Source organism: Xenopus laevis, chromosome 1L (assembly GCF_017654675.1).
Source record: "Xenopus laevis strain J_2021 chromosome 1L, Xenopus_laevis_v10.1, whole genome shotgun sequence".
In the NCBI taxonomy this organism is placed as follows: Eukaryota; Metazoa; Chordata; class Amphibia; order Anura; family Pipidae; genus Xenopus; species Xenopus laevis.
Window position 1 is genome coordinate 169,218,664 of NC_054371.1, and position 19,601 is coordinate 169,238,264.

General features: G+C 38.1%; 1 protein-coding gene across 11 annotated transcripts in view; it reads right to left on the minus strand.

Annotated features, from left to right (window-relative positions):
- Positions 1–19,601, minus strand: part of LOC108716118 (autism susceptibility gene 2 protein) — a 312,040-nt gene that overhangs the window by 243,910 nt on the left and 48,529 nt on the right. For 3 of the 11 annotated variants that reach the window (XM_018262260.2, XM_018262255.2, XM_041567109.1), the window contains one exon: positions 18,330–19,282. In XM_018262260.2, the coding sequence (XP_018117749.1) occupies positions 18,330–18,626 (297 nt within the window). In that variant the 5' untranslated portion in view covers positions 18,627–19,282. Of the gene's footprint in view, positions 1–18,329; positions 19,440–19,601 lie in introns of those variants that run through there. The other 8 variants (XM_018262269.2, XM_018262264.2, XM_018262291.2 and 5 more) reach the window with 5 other exon arrangements.

Here is a 19,601-nt window from a genome sequence, read left to right on the forward strand (position 1 = left end):
AAGGGCAAAGAATAATAAAATTTAGGGAGACTTAGCCCCCCTCCAAAAAAGAGGTCAACTTCATATATAATATGTTGTCCAGTCTTCTATAAGTAGCCCACCCAAAACCTATCACCCTCCTCTCCTAAGCACTGTATTACTTTTAGTCATCCCCAAGGGCTGAAATTGATTTAACACTGCCACCCATGAGGTTTATACTGCACTGATCTGGGCAAAGGGAAAGATCACAAAAAAAAGCCTGCAGGACATCTAAAGAGAGTGCAGGAGAATTCTGGGCATTTGTAGGCACCAGCATGCTTGTGGCACATTATCTTCGTGTTACTAACGATCAGACTGTATCTCTGTAATGTATTCATAGAATTAAAGAGATTTGGCAGTAGAGCAAGGTTTTATACAGAAGACTCCAGACATGCAAAGTTTTTAATAAGCTCCCACAGGACGCTGAGCTGATGTCAACATTATATTTTTTTTAGATAACTCATTTATTCAACAAACTTCACAACTACAGCCTCTCAGCTGTACATGAATGTCTTTACCCTGCAGTCAAATGCTTAATTCCTAGTCTGCAAGGTTATCACAAATATTTATAGTTCTATCACTCTAGATTATGCCAGTGTCACTGTGACTGCAGAGTCTCAAAGGGAAGGTTTTTCCTGCTGAGTGATTTTACAGAATGTGTATTTAAGCTATAATCACAGTGAAGTATTAATGCTTTATTTTTCCACCAGCCTGTGTTGCACACCAACTGGATTTCCCCTATTTGCATAATCCCGCCATAATGCCGCTATATCTAACATAAGCAAAACAAAATTCTCCTACCATAAGTTTATCTGTAGCAATCATTATTTAAATTAGAAAACATGCATCCGATATCATCATCATGATCATTTATTAGTTATTTATTAGCGCCGACAAGATACGCAGTGCTTTGTAATCAATATAAACAATTAAAACTATTAAAATGGAGTGGTGAAAGGACCTTGCCATGCATACTCAGTTTAATAAATTTTTTAACATTTATCTGGAAATTATCACTACTGAGCTCCATGTTATGCTTAATTTAAATCGTCTACAGGGGATGCAGCTGCCCAGGGAACCATGGGTCTTTGGTTATACCACTGCAAGGGTCCCCTTTCCTTTGACATAGAAGGAATCAGCTTTTTTTTTTTCATTAAAATCTGTTCATTTTGTCACATGCTTGCAAGAATTACTATCTCTTTCAAATAACAGAGAACGAGCTAAGGCAGGGGTGCCCAAAAGGTAGATCGGGATCTACCAGTTGACACTGTCAACAAAACAACTTGTCTAAATCACCCTCACGTTTCATTCAAATATTTATTATGTTAAGGTTACATAAGGAATATTTGTTTGTTAAATATAACAATATACATTTTTGCATAAATCAGTATTTAAGTAATGTTTTCCATAGAACAGAATCCTAACAATACTTTTATGGATGTAGATCCTCATGGGACAACATTACTAAAAGTAGAACTCGCATTAGAAAAGTATGGACACTCCTGAGCTAAGGAATAGCTGCTACAATTCAATTCAATGCATAGTCTTTATGCCAAATGAATACTCCCCCTTGATGGCAAATTAAGTGAAGAAAATGTTGATGGCGTAACTTTGAAATAATGATTTAAATAAGCAATAATCTATCAGACATAAAGGCTTTTGGTATCTTAAGCTGGCCATAGATGTTGAGATTTTTAAAAGATCAGATCCTGATCGTGAGACCATGATCTTCTCAGAACGATCGTATGAATTGACCATCAACTAAAAAGACCAATTTGCCAGGAAAACAAAGGGGAGCTGCCTGCTTGGCCCTGCAAACATAGATAGATTGCACTGCAGCTGACAAAGCTTTTTTGACCTGGCCGATCAATTTCCCGACAGATGTCGGCTGAAAAATCGTAAGATGTACGATTGTTCGAATACCACTAACCGCACGATAATTTCGAAGGATTGGTCGGGCTTCCCTAAAATCGGTCGTTCGGTAAGAAAAATTGTTGCGTCTATGGGGAGCTTTACACATATGGTTAACAGGACAAAATGCAATCACGGCAGGCAGCAATCCCCCTCTAAAGCTAACAACGTTTACGTGCATGGAGAAAACTCATAAAATAATTAAATAACAAAAGGCATGCTTGTGAAGTCTTTAATGAACACAATATCCATGTCTATTTTTATACTGCTTACTTGTTCAATTTAACTAAGCCCACTTAATTGCTTGAACACATGGCTGCTGATTCAGCAGTGCCTCCCAGTTGATATATTGTATGTTTGCCTTCATCACATCTCCTCTGATGGACTGATGGTGCAGGAGCGTACAAACTGAAACCCTGGTGGACCCTCAGACAAAATGTGATGTTTCATACACGTGCCAAAAAGGTAAAGCCAATGCCTGCCTGGGTATGGTCCCATTTAAAAAAAAAAAAAAGTTATTGAATGACCAGTTAAATGCATAAGGATCAGTATAGATAAGGACCAGTATGAATTCGATCTAACAAAATCACCCATTTTCAAAAGGGGAAAAATACTTACAAAATCAGTTATGGCTATGAGATGAGTTCCTGAGTCAACAATAAAAGTTTTGTATTAACACAAATAAACCTGTATTTTTGTTCGGTAGAAACAGTACGTACCCGATCTGCTTCACTACCTTTATTGTATAATATTCATTTCACCCTGAGGAAAGAATCGTTTTTTTTTTTTTGTAGTGGATGTATTTGTGTACTCTTCTTAATATTTACTGATGACTAAGCATCTGCAGAAATCACAATATATTCATGGGGCAAATTTACTTTCCTTCGAAAATCCGCCAGCATTGGCTTTGTGCACATTGCAACACTTCGCCAGGCGTAATTTTGTCTGGACAACCCTATTTCACAAAGATCCAAAGTCGCACACAAGGTACCGAACGCTTGCAAAGTTGCGCTAACGATGCTAGCATGATGGTGCACCTGCACCACCATGCTAGCATTGGCTAATTAGCATACGGTGTGCAGTTAAATTTCAATCGATGTGTATGTTGCAGCAACTACATTACACAAGCCCAGGAAACCTTAATAAAATAAAATAGTTATATTGCCCTACACATGTGTCCACTGTATAGTTTATGTGCCATATGTAAGGAAATGTAGGGGGGAAGCCAGGTACCCCCTACATCACCCTGAAAAAAGGAAAAGACATGAGAAAATTATGAGCACCTCCTGCGATTCTATTCTCTTAAAGGAAAACTATACCCCCAAAATGAATACTTAAGCAACAGATAGTTTATATCAAAATGAATGACATATTAAATAATCTTACCAAACTGGAATATATATTTACATAGATATTGCCCTTTTACATCTCTTGCCTTGAACCACCATTTCGTGACTCTATCTGTGCTGCCTCAGAGATCACCTGACCAGAAATACTACAACACTAACTGTAACAGGAAGAAGTGAGGAAGCAAAAGGCAGAACTCTGTCTATTAATTGGCTCATGTGACCTTACATGTGGTTTGTATGTGTGCACAGTGAATCGTATGATCTCAGGGGGCGGCCCTTATTTTTTAAAATGGCAATTTTCTATTTATGATTACCCAATGGCACATACTACTAGAAAAGTATATTATTATGAAAATGGTTCATTTACATGAAGCAGCGTTTTACACATGAGCTGTTTTACTCAGTATCTTTTAATAGAGACCTACATTGTTTGGGGGGTATAGTTTTCCTTTAACAAAGATGGTTATTTTTCCAGCTTCTCTATACAGACACTTGCACTAGTTGCTCGGGGGCCACAGGTGATCAGTCAAATACTTTACAACCATGCTGTCCAAAGGCCAGACGATTTAGCTTAACAGCTCCATGCAATTGTGGGTTGGACATTTGCCAATACTTTTTGCCATTTATTGTGAAATTAAACCAGGGTCTAACAAGATAAATGGATTGTTAAAAGTTACCAAAACATTGTCCACTGATCTTACAAATTATTAGATATTGTCTAGATACAAAGCCAAGAAATACACTCAAATATTCTCTACTAAGTATTCACTTAAAAAGTATAAGTATCCTGCAAACTAAAATAAATAACCTTACATTCATCTACAATGAATCCCATCTCTATTCAGTGGATAGATATTTGATTTCTGGGACACAGGAACATTTATAGGCTCGTAATATGATAGGGATGTAGCCTGTAAGCACCAGTGGGGCAGGGACAGAAGAAGTGCAATGTAATATGTGAGCTACACACTACATAATGTATAATAACTAGGGATGCACCGAATCCACTTTTTTGGATTCGGCCGAACCCCCGAATCCTTCACGAAGGATTCGGCCGAATACCGAACCGAATCCGAACCCTAATTTGCATATGCAAATTAGGGGTGGGAAGGGGAAAACAGTTTTTACTTCCTTGTTTTCTGACAAAAAGTCACGCAATTTCCCTCCCACTCCTAATTTGCATATGCAAATTAGGATTCGGATTCGGTTCGGCCGGGCAGAAGGATTCGGCCGAATCCGAATCCTGCTGAAAAAGGCCGAATCCTGGCCGAATCCCGAACCGAATCCTGGATTCGGTGCATCCCTAATAATAACATTACTATCCAGCCATTGTATAGTTCCTTTCTCACCTAATGTATCTATTCCTACCAGCGATAACTATATATGTTATACATATTTATTAACTTCTTTGCTTTTTTCCCCATACAGGTATGGGATTTGTTATCAGTTTTCCAGAAACCTCTGAATTATAGGACAGTCATTTCCCATAGACTATTTTTAACGAATAATTCAAAATTTTAACACACATTTTCTTTTTCTTTGTAATAATAAAAAAGTAGCTTGTACTTGATCCTAACTAAGATATAATTAATTCTAACTGCAGGCAAAACCAACCTATTGGATTTCATTTTTTTTTTTAAAAATGTGTTTGTTGGTATGTTTGTGTGCACCGTGAATTGTATGATCCCAGGGGGCCGCCCTTATTTTTCTAAAATGGCAATTTTCTATTTATGATTAACCAATGGCACATACTACTAAACAAGTATATTATTATGGAAATGGTTTATTTACATGAAGCAGGGTTTTACATTTGAGCTGTTTTATGCGATAGCTTTTTATAGAGACCTACATTGTTTGGGGGGGGGGGGTATAGTTTTCCTTTAAACAACAAAGAAACGAATACCAAATATGCAAGACTGGTAAAGATAAAAAAATTGCATTTTCAGTTTGGATGACAGATGTAGAACATGTGAACACTTGATTGGTTTTGCTTTGTTGCCAGTTCCAGTTCTCCAATCAAGATCTTTCTAAATGAAAGTGGCCCATGATTAAAACTTTCTCCATATATCCAGCCTTTTCTGTCTGTGATAGGATGTAAACATAAAACATGAATGCTTTCTCTCGTACACAGCAGCAAAAATCTAATCACCGAAGATGAAACAAGAAAAGAGGTAACTACAAAGCCGCATTTCTGTTTATATAAGAGCCACGTACTGAAAAAAAGAACGTTACAATCGATATGCAGCCGCTTATTTGACTCATCAGCATTCTAGAGAATCAGTTACATAATTCATAGAGGATGACACTTAATGCTTTATGTATTGCTCAGTCAGTCTATGTTGTGCTCTGACAATTAGCCTTTAATGAGAGGTAACCATGGTAATTGTTTAGAACACTTTAGCTTAGAAATTATTGACATTTTCAAGTGTGTGCGCACATTAAACTCACTAGATCATGCGGAACACTTCCTGCACCAGCTGGAGAGAAAAAACATCTAGATGGGAATGCAGGGCCAATTACAACTGTGAAAATTGGTCACAAATACATTACCATAAAAGCCTGCGAATGATTTCCATCTACCCAGACTCTGTGCATGCCAATGAAAAGACTGAAAGTACCACAACTGTTATGGTATGCAACATGCTTAAAACATATGTGCATTGTTTTGTCATAAAACAATGGAACGTTGAAAACTAGCGAACATCAAACATAGGTTATAATCTGCACATCTATGGCAATCTTAAATCTGTGGCTATGGCCAGTATTACAGAGTATTTGTACCAGATTCTGCTCCTTTACATCATCACACCACGCCGAATTCTAATGTTTTAAAAGGAAATGTATGGAGGTAAACCTAAGCAGTAGCAACCTCTATAGTACAGTATTTTATCACTGCAGGATCTACAGGATTATTAAGCGAAGTAATCAGTATAAAAAGGTATAAATAAAAAATGCAAGGCATTCTCAGCAAACAAGTCTTGGCTGACACATACTGCTTTCAACAGCAATTACATTCAACCAACTGATTATAAAATATTTTTAGAAAAATAATTCTTTTAATTAAAGGACAGGCAAAGGGTCAATCACTGGAGCTTTATAGTCATTATAAGTCATTATAATATCTTGGCTGGGGTATTATATTCAGCCTGGGGTCGTTTTCTAGTTAATGCCATGCCGTGATCTTTGTTCCTGTCATGGGATCTTTACTCCAGCTATTGCCTATACACAGGTGCAGTAAAGTAAAAAGTTTTGCTTTTTCACACTCCAGTTCCAATTTTACTCTAACATGCACACAGCTCAGACCAGCCACCAGAGATCCCTTGGAAAAGAAAGAAGATGGTTGCATGGTGCTTATTAGAATACTACTCTGGACCAGTGAGTTTTTCAGCAAGAGGAGTGTTGTCCTCGGATCTGAAGACATTATAATCAGTGAGGTTGTCTAACAAATTGGTGTCCCCTCCTCTATGGATATCAACCAGTTTGGAAATTGGTCAGGATCAGGGGGCCACCATACACGTACCAATAATTGTATGTATTGTTAGTATATGTATGGCAACCTTTGTATCCTTTTAACCATGCAGCCGAAGTATTTATTTACTTCTAATCTCCCCGACCTAGCAAACAATTATTAGAGATTAGATAAGGACCATTTATCAGGCCTACATCAGAGATATAAAATAACTCCATGTCATTAAAATGACAATGATCCACTATGGAATTTTTTAACCTAATCACTCTTCACACTAAGGGGCAGATTTATTAAGGGTTGAATTGAAAATTCGAAATTCTAGTTTTTTTAAGGTCAAACAGTCAAATTCGACTAAGGAGTTATTCAAATTCTATTCAAGTTTTTTGTTTTTTGTTTTTTTAAAAATGTAATTGGATTTTTGAGATTTAACATACTCTGTCTTTAAAACCTGCCAAATTGCTGTTTAATTCAATGGGAGAGGTCCAGGGATCAATTTTGAGTTGTTTGCAGCCTTCCTGACATTTGAAATGTTTTCGAGTGAATCGAGTTTTTAAAATATTAATCAAATTTGATTCAAGTTTCTGGGTCAAATTTAAACTTTAAGGGAGTTTAGGGAAGTTTTTAAAAACTTAGATGAAATTCAACCTCTGACAAATGTGCCTCTGAGAGAATTATCAATGCTGGCATATGTGGCTTCTGTCTGCAAGTGCCCACATGGGGTGGAATAGTGCATACTTTCATGTCCAGTGTGTGCACCGCCAAGCTGAATGGTGTAGATCAGCCTTATCTAAACACAGTGACACAAAATGTGACACTGCCCTAAGGACAATGACAAACAAGGTGCTGTCACAGCAACAAAACACCCAAAAGATCCCTACCATCACAGGCAATGTGAACCTCAGCAGATAAACTCTTAAATCACCTGATTTTTGGCTGCTATCACTGTGACAGGCAACAAACTCCCTGTTTGTCATTGCCCTAAACAGTAACATGAAATAATTTTGTAAAAATGCATGGAATGGACCATTGCCCCCCCCCCCCCAAGTACATGGGGTTACTTGACATCTCTTTACAGCTAGAATCATATGACTTGAAGGAGGCAAAATGAAATACATTCCCTTATGCAAACAGAAAAAAAAATCATGTCATTGAAATAAATATATTGTATAGCTTTAACATGCAAATAAAAATAGAACAAGCACAGCCCCCCCTTGTATGACAACGGAGCAACTATTCAAATCTAATTAAAGTTTTCAACCTCTTATGTATCTGGTCCTTCCACATTTTGTTCTTGTTTCCCAGTTCTTCTTTTTACTTCATTATCTTTATTCTACTCTTAGGCCAAAAGCAGACAGTGTTGGCTTGGCCTTAGGCTAATGACAGACGGGGCTGATTCTCAGTCTGTGTTTAGAATCAGCGAATACTCTGGCTCCTGCGACTGCATACAGAGTGACTGCATCGAGAGTGACTGCATCGAGAGTGACTGCATCGAGAGAGACTGCATCGAGAGTGACTGCATCGAGAGAGACTGCATCGAGAGAGACTGCATCGAGAGAGACTGCATCGAGAGAGACTGCATCGAGAGAGACTGCATCGAGAGAGACTGCATCGAGAGTGACTGCATCGAGAGTGACTGCATCGAGAGTGACTGCATCGAGAGTGACTGCATCGGCCTGTGTGCAGACACGAAGCAAATTGTGTTATCCTAAGGCTAAGAATCAGTCCCATGTATCCTTATTCTCACTGTATCCTTTTGCTAATCCTTTCTAAGTGAGCATTTTGTATTAATTTCTGGTGTGCATCTCTCTCCTTTGCTTGCCTGTATGTAACTATCATTTACCCCACTCGCTTTGTTGTCTGTGCCATTGTCTCCTGCTCCTCCATAAATTGTATCCTCTGCTCCTTTACCAATTCTCCTCAGATGTTAAAATCTCATCTTTCAACCCAACATGTCACTCTCTTCTTCTTTGCCATTGTTACATTTTCTCATGTCTCAGTGATCTTTCCCCTCCTCTTCACATGGTAGTTATTATGTTTTGTAATCCAATAACATTACGCACTTTGAAAAAAGAAAAAAAAAAAAGCTTTCCTATTTTAAACAGATCGGAGTCAATGTCACATCACACATTTTTATTTATGTGAAACATCTTGAAAACTAACCTAGACTGATAATTAGCAAAATACAAAAAACACACTTTCTGGGTGCAAAGATTTAGCAACAATTATCTGCTACATAAGCAAAAAGTTAGAACAAAGTCCGGAAAATATATTGTTGCATTTATAAGCACATAAGACAATATGTGAAGAGACTCATTTTCATCACCAAGAACTAATGATGAATGCAAGGTTATGCACTTTGGCAGAAACTATATAAATGCAAGTAATACACTAAATGGTAGTGTAGTGGGGGGTTCCCAAGAAGGATCTGGGGATTTTGTGGATAACAAACTGTGTAACTGTAGGCAGTGTTGTGCAGTGGCTACTAACGCAAACAAAGTTTTGTCTTATATTAAAAGGGCAGTAACCCAAGGGATGAAAACATACATTCTGCCTCTTTAAAGGTCTCTGGTAAGGCCTCATCAGTAGTATGCAGTGAAGTTTTGGACTGGAGGGATATAAATGAGGTGGAGAGAGTGCATAGGGTAGACTGTCAAGGTTGGGGTTATCTTCTCTGGAAAAAAAAATTGCTTGCAAGGGGACATGATTAATCTTAATAAGTAGATTAGAGGGCATTATAGACAGCTAGTGGGAGATCTAGTTGTCCATAAAATGGACCATCACACCTGGGGCCACCCCTTTGGACTAGAGGGAAAATAACAACATAGGTGGTCCTTCACAGGGAGTCCTCATTGTGAAGAGAATGCCCTGTAGGATGATGTTGTGAGGGCAAGTCAATCCCAACATAAAAAATTGCCTAATAAGAGAAAACCTAATTCTACGCAACTTTCTAATATACATTTATTAAACATTTTCAGTGCTTTCAAAGTTATTTGTAAAAACAATTGCTATTGAAAGCAGCATTGTGCTTAAAGGGATTCTGTCATGATTTTTATGGTGTCATTTTATTTCTAAATTACACTGCAGTAATTCACTGTGTATGCAGCCATTTCAGGTCATTTTGCCTGGTCATGTGCTTTCAGAAAGAGCCAGCAAGTTGGAATTGCCTTCAGGCAGGCTATTCTTTCTCCTACTCAATGTAACTGAAGGAGTTACAGTGGAACATGGATTTATACTAGTAAGTGTTATTTTTATATCTACCAGGGAGCTGTTATCTGGTTACCTTCCCATTGTTCTGCTGATGGAAGGAGGGTGATATTGCTCCAACTTGCAGTGCAGCAGTAAAGAGTGACTGAGTGGCTTGGATAATTTCTTGACAAGCATAATAGCCAAGCCGATCGTGATGCTATAATCTACAATTAATATTGATACTGGCATATATAGTGTGAGTGTATGGAGGGGCTGGTGAGTGTATGTATGGACGGAGGGGTTGAACTGGATGGACTTTGGTCTTTTTTCAAACCCAATTTAACTATGTATCTATGTTCCCAGCCCACATGCAATAGGAAACAGATTAATGACTAACCCATATATGTAAATCATTAGAGCCTAGTCCTTTTGACAGGTTAAGTGGTTAAAAGGGGGTCTATAGTAAAATAATAAATGTGCTTAAATTGGCACTATAGAGCAAAACAAGACACTGTGTGCCTATTAACATATGTTATTTTGCATTATCTACAGATAATCATACCAATGACTGCACTGATTATAATGAAAACCACTGACAGAACTGCGAAGTGTCTCTTTCAATTAAAAAAACTGTGCTTTTGAACAAAATATTTTTTAGGCATTAGAGCACCCTTTTAAGTTAGTAAAGTCCTCTAAAATATGTATTGTTTTCTAAATCCATAAATGAGCAATTCATTCTATAGTCCTCATTTTTTTCAGTTTGCTCTGAAAATGTTTTAAATGTTAATTTTATTACTTAATCTTTCTTTTCAGGCAACTTTCCTATTCATCTTCCGTATCTCATTCAAACCACTGCCTGGTTGCAAGGGTAAATTGGACCCGAGCAAACACCAAACACATAGTTGCTGGAATTGCAAACAAGACAGCTACTGAATAAAAAGCTAAATAATTTTTTCTCAAAATATCATGGTGTGCATCATATTGATGATAGCTAATCTAAAGGTAAACTACCTGTTTCATTTACATGATGCATAAATGTATTTGTCAAGAGACATAGGCAATTTACGCTGAATATAATAAGTAAAATATACACGCACACTGGCTCATCAGGTTTAAAATGTCTTTTCAAATAAAGGTCATCTTCGCTAGACACTTTGGTTCAATTAAAGTCTGCAGTACAAATGTATTAAAGTGCACAAATACAAATTCACTCTTACTCACTAACTTAACCACTATAAGTTCTGTGTGTTCAATCAAAACCATCAAGTTGCTGATTGCTGTTGAGTGTTAAATAATGTGTTTTTCTACCACCAAAAGCACAGAATATCTATTAATATATCTCAGGAGTAAAGTACTCTTGAAATGATGAGCATAACCTGGACTTACAAAGATGAACTGCTTCATTAAACAGGAAATATAACCCGTTTAGTGCTATGGTATAGGGACATTTTTAATTGTTGTAATGTTCCTAGTGAACATTCATTGTTAAAACATCAGAAGTAGCCAACTGCCTTATGCCACATGTCAGCAATAGGAACTAAATCACAAATTAATAAGTGGCTTCAGATGGTGTTAAAGGGTTTTTGAACACTCTTGGTAAAGGCCTTCGGCTAATAGACATTACAGACACAATTCAAAGTAGCCTCCGTGGTTACAAACACATACTCAGGGCTGCTATAAGACCAAGGATAAAGATGCTCTTGGTAGGCTCTGCATCTAACATAACCCTGACTAATGCCAAATGTAGTACAATACTGCCTCCTATCCTGAAAAATCGGCCTGATGGGGGACCACATGAATGCTGTTTTGGCTCAACAGGCATGCATTGACACCGGTTATGATCCAATGTTTCCGATTAGTCCAATTTGGCCCAGAGTATAAATTTGACCTGGTCTTTACTTGTATGGCCAACTTTAGTGGCACTCCTGGTTGCCAGAACGAATATGGCTAAGACAATTCTTTTAATTATTAATTTTATGGCAAGGATTGAAATAATAAATGATAAAAGCACCCTTTAAAGGGGCATACATTATCTTCAAAGATGGACAGAAAGTTAGGTTGAAAGAGCCCCCTTGAAGGGAGTAGCCATTTCACACAAGTCATTCAATATTCCTTATGGAGCTTCTGTGTACACTTCAGACAGACCACAAGGGTTTCTAACAAGCTGCTATAAACTCTCAGATATTGTAGGCCGTAATTAGTTACACAGTTGTAGTGGTAATGAATGTAGCCAATAAGGAGAGCCACTACATATACTGCAAGCCCTCCTGCTCCTGACCTAGAGTGTGGAACAGTGCAAGTAACTATGAGGGTATAACTTAAACTGACCGTACACTAGAAGATCCGGATCGGGGGAACGGGGGTTCACACTCTGAAAATGGCTCTCATTTGCTAATTAGTGGACACATCTCTAAGTCCTGCTGAACATTATCCCTAAATTTCAGTAAAGGTAGAATTGATACAATAGTTACCAACATTCCACATAAGCTAATGTAGGCAAATATAACAGCTTGGAGTCTGCACCTGGATTACTGAGCTGCCAAATGTACCTTTGGATGGTACACATACTCACATTCTATAAATTGTATCATTTGTTATTTCATTTTACTTATAAAATACAAAATGGTTGTACACTCCACGCAATCATAACTTAAGCTTTTTGAAAAGTAAACATAATTTCAAGCAACTTTGCAATATACATCAATTAAAAATATGCAGACTTTTCATGATTTTTAATGGTTTGGAACAGTTCCCTAAACCTAGCCCCCTGCTCTCCTGCTGGTCTGTCTGACTACTTTGCTAAGCTGGCTGACTACTGTTACTTTGTATAAACAGCCAGTTGTCCTGAGCCTGCTTCCTCCAAACTCCACAATTTCCTGCACACGTGATTTTAATAAGGAACATAACATCATGGCACAATGCATTGTGGTTTATGTAGTCCCTGCATGTTGTCTGTGAGCTGTGGAGAAGCTGTTACAATTTGTAATATCAGTGTTTAGTCCCTCCTTCCCCGCCAGGATTTCAAATGATGCAGAAAGAGAACTGTTAAACAGTTGGATTTCAGCATAGAAAATGGCATTTATTCATACTTTTTGAAGAAACGGATAACTTTGATGGGTATATTAGGGGTTTCTGTGTTATATGGGCCTCTATCAAATTTTGGTTTGGAAGCCAGAGTTCCCCTTTAAGTAACTCTAAACTTTTAAATGTATTTGCTGCTAGAGATGTTAATTAGAAAATACCGCAGTCAAATGTAGACTGCAAAATCCTTTTTACCATCCCAAGGTTGACAAATCTATTGTGTTCCTTATTAAAAGGATTCTATCATGATATTTTTTACGTTGTTTTTAATCCTAAATTAAAATGAATATAATTCACTCTACAATATAAATTTGCATTCCTGAACCAGCAAGTGTATTTTTTCATTTTTATTTGTAATATTGGTGTGTGGGCAGCCATCTCAGGTCATTTTTCCTGGTCATGTGCATACAGAAAGAACCAGCACTTTAGGATGGAACTGCTTTCTGGAAGGCTGTTGTAACTGAATATGTCTTTGTGGGACCTGTAATTTTACTACTGAGTACTGTTCTTAGATCTACCAGGGAACTGTTATCTTGTGTTAGGAAACTGCTATCTGGTTACCTTCCCATTGTTCTGATGTAAGGCTAGGGGCACACGGCGCGATTTTGCCACGATTCTGCGCTGGGCGAGTTGTCGCTGCGTTGTTAAGCCGAAATAGCTTTGCTAACTTTGGCGCTGGCGTCAATGCAAATCGCGGCGAAATCGCTGCGCTAATTCACACGCGGCGATTCTTTTTCTACTGTCGCCCGGAAACGCCCAGCGAGGCAACTTCGGACGACAATAGAAAACGAATCGCCGCGTGTGAATTAGCGCAGCGATTTCGCCGCAATTTGCATTGACGCCAGCGCCAAAGTTAGCAAAGCTATTTCGGCTTAAAAAACGCAGCGACAACTCGCTTAGCGCAGAATCGCGGCGAAATCGCGCCGTGTGCCCCTACCCTTAGGCAGCTGGGGGGGGGGTGATATCACTCCAAATTGCAGTGCAGCAGTAAAGAGTGACTGAAGATTATCAGAGCACAAGTCACATGACTGGTGCAGCTGGGAAACTAACAAAATGTCTAGCCTCATGTCAGATTTCAAAAAGAAATAAAATAAAAACTGTTTGCTCTTTTGAGAAACAAATTTCAGTGCAGAATTATGCTGCAGCAGCACTATTAACTTTTTTTTTTCCCATGACAATATCCTTTTAAAAATCTAAAAACCCCACACTTTGAGCAAGAAGCCCTTTTCAGGTGTCACAAACATAAGAATACTTAAATCCTGTTTAAAGTGTTGGGAATAAGCACAGATTCGGTTATAATAAATACTGTTTTTTCTTTGTCTATTCTTACCTCCCACCTAAATACAGCATATACAACAATAATACAGCAACAGAAGGAAACCCCTACACTGACTTAGACTTAAAATCTAAATGTCAAAGTCTGGGGCAGTGAGATTACTGACCTTATCAAAGGAGAGGTCTAAAGTTGTAACTAAGGGGTCCAAACTAACATATTAACACTGTAAATTAGGTTGGAAAAAAAACACATCCATCAAGTTAAATCTTAAGTCTGTATATAACCTGCCTTACTGCTAAAAACCAGTTATTGTGAAATATGGGGTGAGTCCTTATTTACTCTCTTACACAGTCTTGGAACACGCCATGACTTTCCTAAGTCACAATGTTCTTATTTACCTGTTACTGTGTCACAAAGTAATGACAGCTTGGCAACAAAAAGCTTCTGGAGATTCATAAACATATTTCGGAGCGGTACAATAAATGGGTGTATACAATAAACACACATAAAAAATGATACAAGAGCTAAGGACACAAGGAAACATGCAAAAATCAGATTGGTAAAACCACAGCTTAAATGTACATCATTGCCTTACAGTAAAGGGATATTATACTCATCAGTTATGGGTCTATCAATGGCTTTTCTTCTGTGTAAATCAGGTACATTTCCATGTTAATATATGCTAGCAGAAATGCCTGATTAAAGGAGAAGGAAAGGTACCGAAGCAGTTTATTGTCAATAGATTAGCCACAATAGTGCAAGCTATAACACTATTTATTCTGTATTATGCTTTACCATGACTGAGTAAACAGCTCTAGAAGCTGTGTTTGTTTAGGATAGCAGCTGCCATATTCACTTGGTGTGACATCACATCCCTGAGTTTCCCTGCTCAGTCATTGATCTGGGCTCAGATTACAGCAGGGAGGGGAAGAGGAGAGGAGCAAACTGAGCATGCTCAAGCCCTGCCCTGGAGGTTTAAACTGAAAACAGGAAGTCTGATACAGAAGCCCATGTGTACACAATAGAAGGAAAGAAATGCTGTGTTTCTTTTGACAGAGGACTGTGTTTCTTAATGTTAGCCTTTCCTTCTTTAAGCTAAGGAAGCATTCTGTTCTGTGGATGATATTTAATTTCACCTGAGCAAAGGAAGCACTACAGTTGCTCCCATATGTAATGATAAATACAAACATAGAAGAGAATAATGTGAAAGCACCTAAGCCATTATATTTTACTAAACATTCCCACGAGAGCAGTGCCAGAAAACATTAACGGCATATTTTCCCTTTAGGGTCAGGATACACAGCTGATTCTGACAGCTCATATGATGTTTAACAGAGAGCTGGAAGAACACAGAGAACAGTGCAGGTAGGTGCACTTTCATACAGTTCCCCTGAATCAAAACAAACCACATTTGAATCAAGCATACAACACAAACCATTACCCAGTAAACTCTTTAAAACAGGTTACCACTTGACTATTTATTACAGAGGGCAACAGAAAAGCAAATAGTCAAATGCAGAGTTTGTGTTCATGCTATGACAATAAATACAAATATTTTCATCTACTTGTGGAAAGAAGTCTATTTACTTAGAAAATGATGTTTATTTAAGAAACAGGGAGGGAGTTGCATAAAAGTATTCAGCAACAGGTATGTGACCTGTTATTCGGAATGCTCGGGACCTGGGTTCTGACTCTCCATACCTTAAATCTACTAAAAGATCATATAAAAATTAAATAAAACCACTAGGCTTGTTTTGCCTTCAATAAGGATTAATTATATCTAAGTTGGGATCAAGTACGAGGTACTGTTTTAGTATCACAGAGAAAAAGGAAGTATTTTTAAAAATTGTATTTGTTTATAATGGAGTGTATGGGAGACAGGCATCCCATTATTCGGAGCTTTCTGGATAACGGGTTTCCGGATAATAGATCCCATACCTGTACTTGGTAAAAACTGTTTTACTCTCAGGGCAGTTTTTTTTAAACCAAGGCATTTCAGATATATTAGCAGTTTCTGCCTAATTTAACACAGAGTTCAATTGCATAACACAGAAATGCAGCGTTAAGAACACATCTCAAAAGGTGAAAAATGTATTTCTAACACAGCAACATCAGTGCTGCAATCTCTGCATGTATAAACTGAAAGCAACATGTCAATCTGAAATAACCTTAAATTATCAGCATCTGCAATTACTATTTTTTTTTTTTACATTAAACATAAAAAAAATATATAATAGCACTATGGGAAAAAAACAAGAAAATAATCTGGGGAGCAAGGATTCGACTCATGTCTTACAAAAATGACAAGCAAACCTCACAAAAAAGGTTGGTCACACAGTCTAAGAAACACAAATCTGTTGAAACAGTATTTGTAAATACAAAACATAATAAAAGTTACCTGTCTGTAATGCTATCATTAAAAGTCATTAAAGTTAGGGTTTATGAAACCCTAAAACAGATGACACAAGTCTTACTGCCACACTCAAGGAAACCCATAATGATCAATTGCTCTTATCTGTCAAAACCAGTTTCCCATTTTAGTGAAGGGAAAGGGCAGACTAAAGATTGCTGGCTTCTGGGTACCACAGTTATAACTGGTTGCACCTTATGTAGTGGTGTAAAGCAATGCCAATGAAATTCACACAAGGTGTGTTCAATAACATTCCAAGCCACAGAAATGATTTTAAACATTATATATCAAAGGCTAGGAAGCGACACGTAGCAACAATGTATCAGGGACAATTGTATTCACATTTTCAATAAACTTAGCTCTGTGGCAGAGGGACTGGGAATTTCTTAAAGCGCCTGTCAAATGCTGCCTCCTAGGTAGGCAACAGACAAGTCGCAAGATTTTAGTTCAGCAAGGCTCAAAACCTCCATGGTTTCTTATTTGTGAGGAGAGAGAGTGAGAGTGAAAGAGAGAGAAACAGACCAGCAACACTGGGATTTTTCAAATCAAGGCAATTGTATTAGAAAATGCATGTACAGCCCACGTGACGTTTCGGTCCCATCAGGGACCTTTCTCAAGGCAACCATGTCTCTGTTCCAATCACATACATATACGTTAAATAAACCAATCCGTGAACAGTGACATCATCAACATGTGTGATTATCATTAGTGACATAATTAAAGTGATGTGCTATAAACGGACTATTGTCAGTTTATAGCACGTCACTTTAATGATATCACCAATGATAATCACACATGTTGATGATGTCACTGTTTATGGATTGGTTTACTTAAAGTATATGTATGTGATTGGAACAGAGACATGGTTGCCTTGAGAAAGGTCCCTGATGGGACCGAAACGTCACGTGGGCTGTACATGCATTTTCTAATACAATTGCCTTGATTTGAAAAATCCCAGTGTTGCTGGTCTGATTTACTATATCTTGGAACATTTTTACCTTGCAACCGGGGACTTAAAAGAAGCGGATTGTTGCCCTATACAAAGATATATATATATCTATATATATATCTATATCTATATATATATATCTATATATATATATCTATATATATATCTATATATATATATCTATATATATATATAGATATATATATATATATATATATATATATATATAGATAGATAGACATACATACTGTATCTAATAGCCTATATCCTATTTATATATAGGATATAGGCTATTATATATAGTATTGGGGTGATCTAAACACATCAATCTTAAACAAAAAGATAAAAATACACCAGTGTATCTCTTCTGAGCAAATATGTGACACAAAGCTCTACAATATTACTATCAATGTTGAAAGGTAAATCCAATATTAACCACTCTTTAATGAATACTAGTCATGACACTACACCTTCTCACCACTGCAATGCCTTTGGATTTTTGTTTACATTCTACCATCTATGCTTGGAGTGATTCTATGAACACACTGGACATAACACAAAATGTTGCTTTGACAGAGGGTAAGGGGGAAGTTGCAGAAAGTGAAATTCTTAAAACTGCACCAAGTACAAGCAGTATCCAGCAAATCCATTATTAAAGAGATAATATAACTCTCTCTTACCTCTAAGGCTTCCAGGGTATTGAAGCTGGCAATTGCAAAGCCGTCAATTATATCCTCCTCCTGTGAGCTAGATTCTTTCCTCTTACGTCTGGGCGGCCTGGCATTTCTGGTTAAAGCAGATGGATTTTTCCCATTTGTGCCATTCTGGTTCGAATTTTCCTTCCCCAAGCCCCTTTCTACCTCAGAACCAGAGGATGGGCTCTGGTTTCGTGGATCTCGGACAGAAGGATCTCTCCTCCTCACCCTATCCCTTTGGGACCGGGAACGCCTGCTTGGTTGTTTGGTTTTAATATCCATCTTCCTTTATTTATTTATCTATTTGAAGAATTATAAATCCACAGGTAAAATCCACGGCGTGCCCCTGCTCCAGCAATCCAGTAGGTGTTTCTACAAGTGTGTGTTTTTATGATCTAAAGTGATGAATACACTCTTCTTTCCCAATAATCCAATTATTACTGCAAAGCTGACACTTAGTGACAGCGCAAACCATAAGATGATCAGTGAGCACTTGTATTGCAACTTTTCGATTCAATTATATTGCCACAATATTCCCTATTTTCATGGCTTAGACCCTGCCCAAGATCATGTAAAGGCTACAGCAACAGCATCCTGGTAAAAACGGAAAGGGGAGGGGGTCAAAATACCCTCATGTTGTAGGATTGATAAAAGTGCAGATACCCTTGGCAGGAAAAGCCAGCAGCAATGGTTGTTTCTCTGTGCCTTTTGTGTTTGTTCAATTGCACCGCAGATGACTGGAAGAATATGAGAGTCTGAAAAAGAGAGAAGCCCAGATCCTAATCACAGCCGCTCAATGCCGATGCTGTAGCTCCTCTCTGTTGCCTTTGCCATTATTATCCCTCCTCGCTCTCGCTCGTGTTAAATAACCTCCATTCTGGAACCGGATGGGGCGCAGGCTGAGGCACACGGCTCCCCCGATCCCCGACACTCCGCTCCTGAAAGGAGACACAAACGGGGGAGGAAATATTAGATCAGCGATCAGCGCTCTTAAAGAGACAGGCGGAGGGGGAGGACATTTCTTCTCAGTGAATTGTACAGTGCAGCAGGAAAAAAAGCCCAAAGCAGATAACTGACGTACTTCCGCCAGCTTGTAATTACCAAAGGAAGTGAGCGACTTTAGTAAAAGAGTTTAGATTTAGCTCTCCAGTTAACCTGTAGTGTGCTGAACAAGACTGCAACCCTTCTCCGGCGACGCGCTGCCCGGAACGTTCAACCGGGAGAGCCCTGAGGCTGCTTAGCACTTGCACTAGAGCG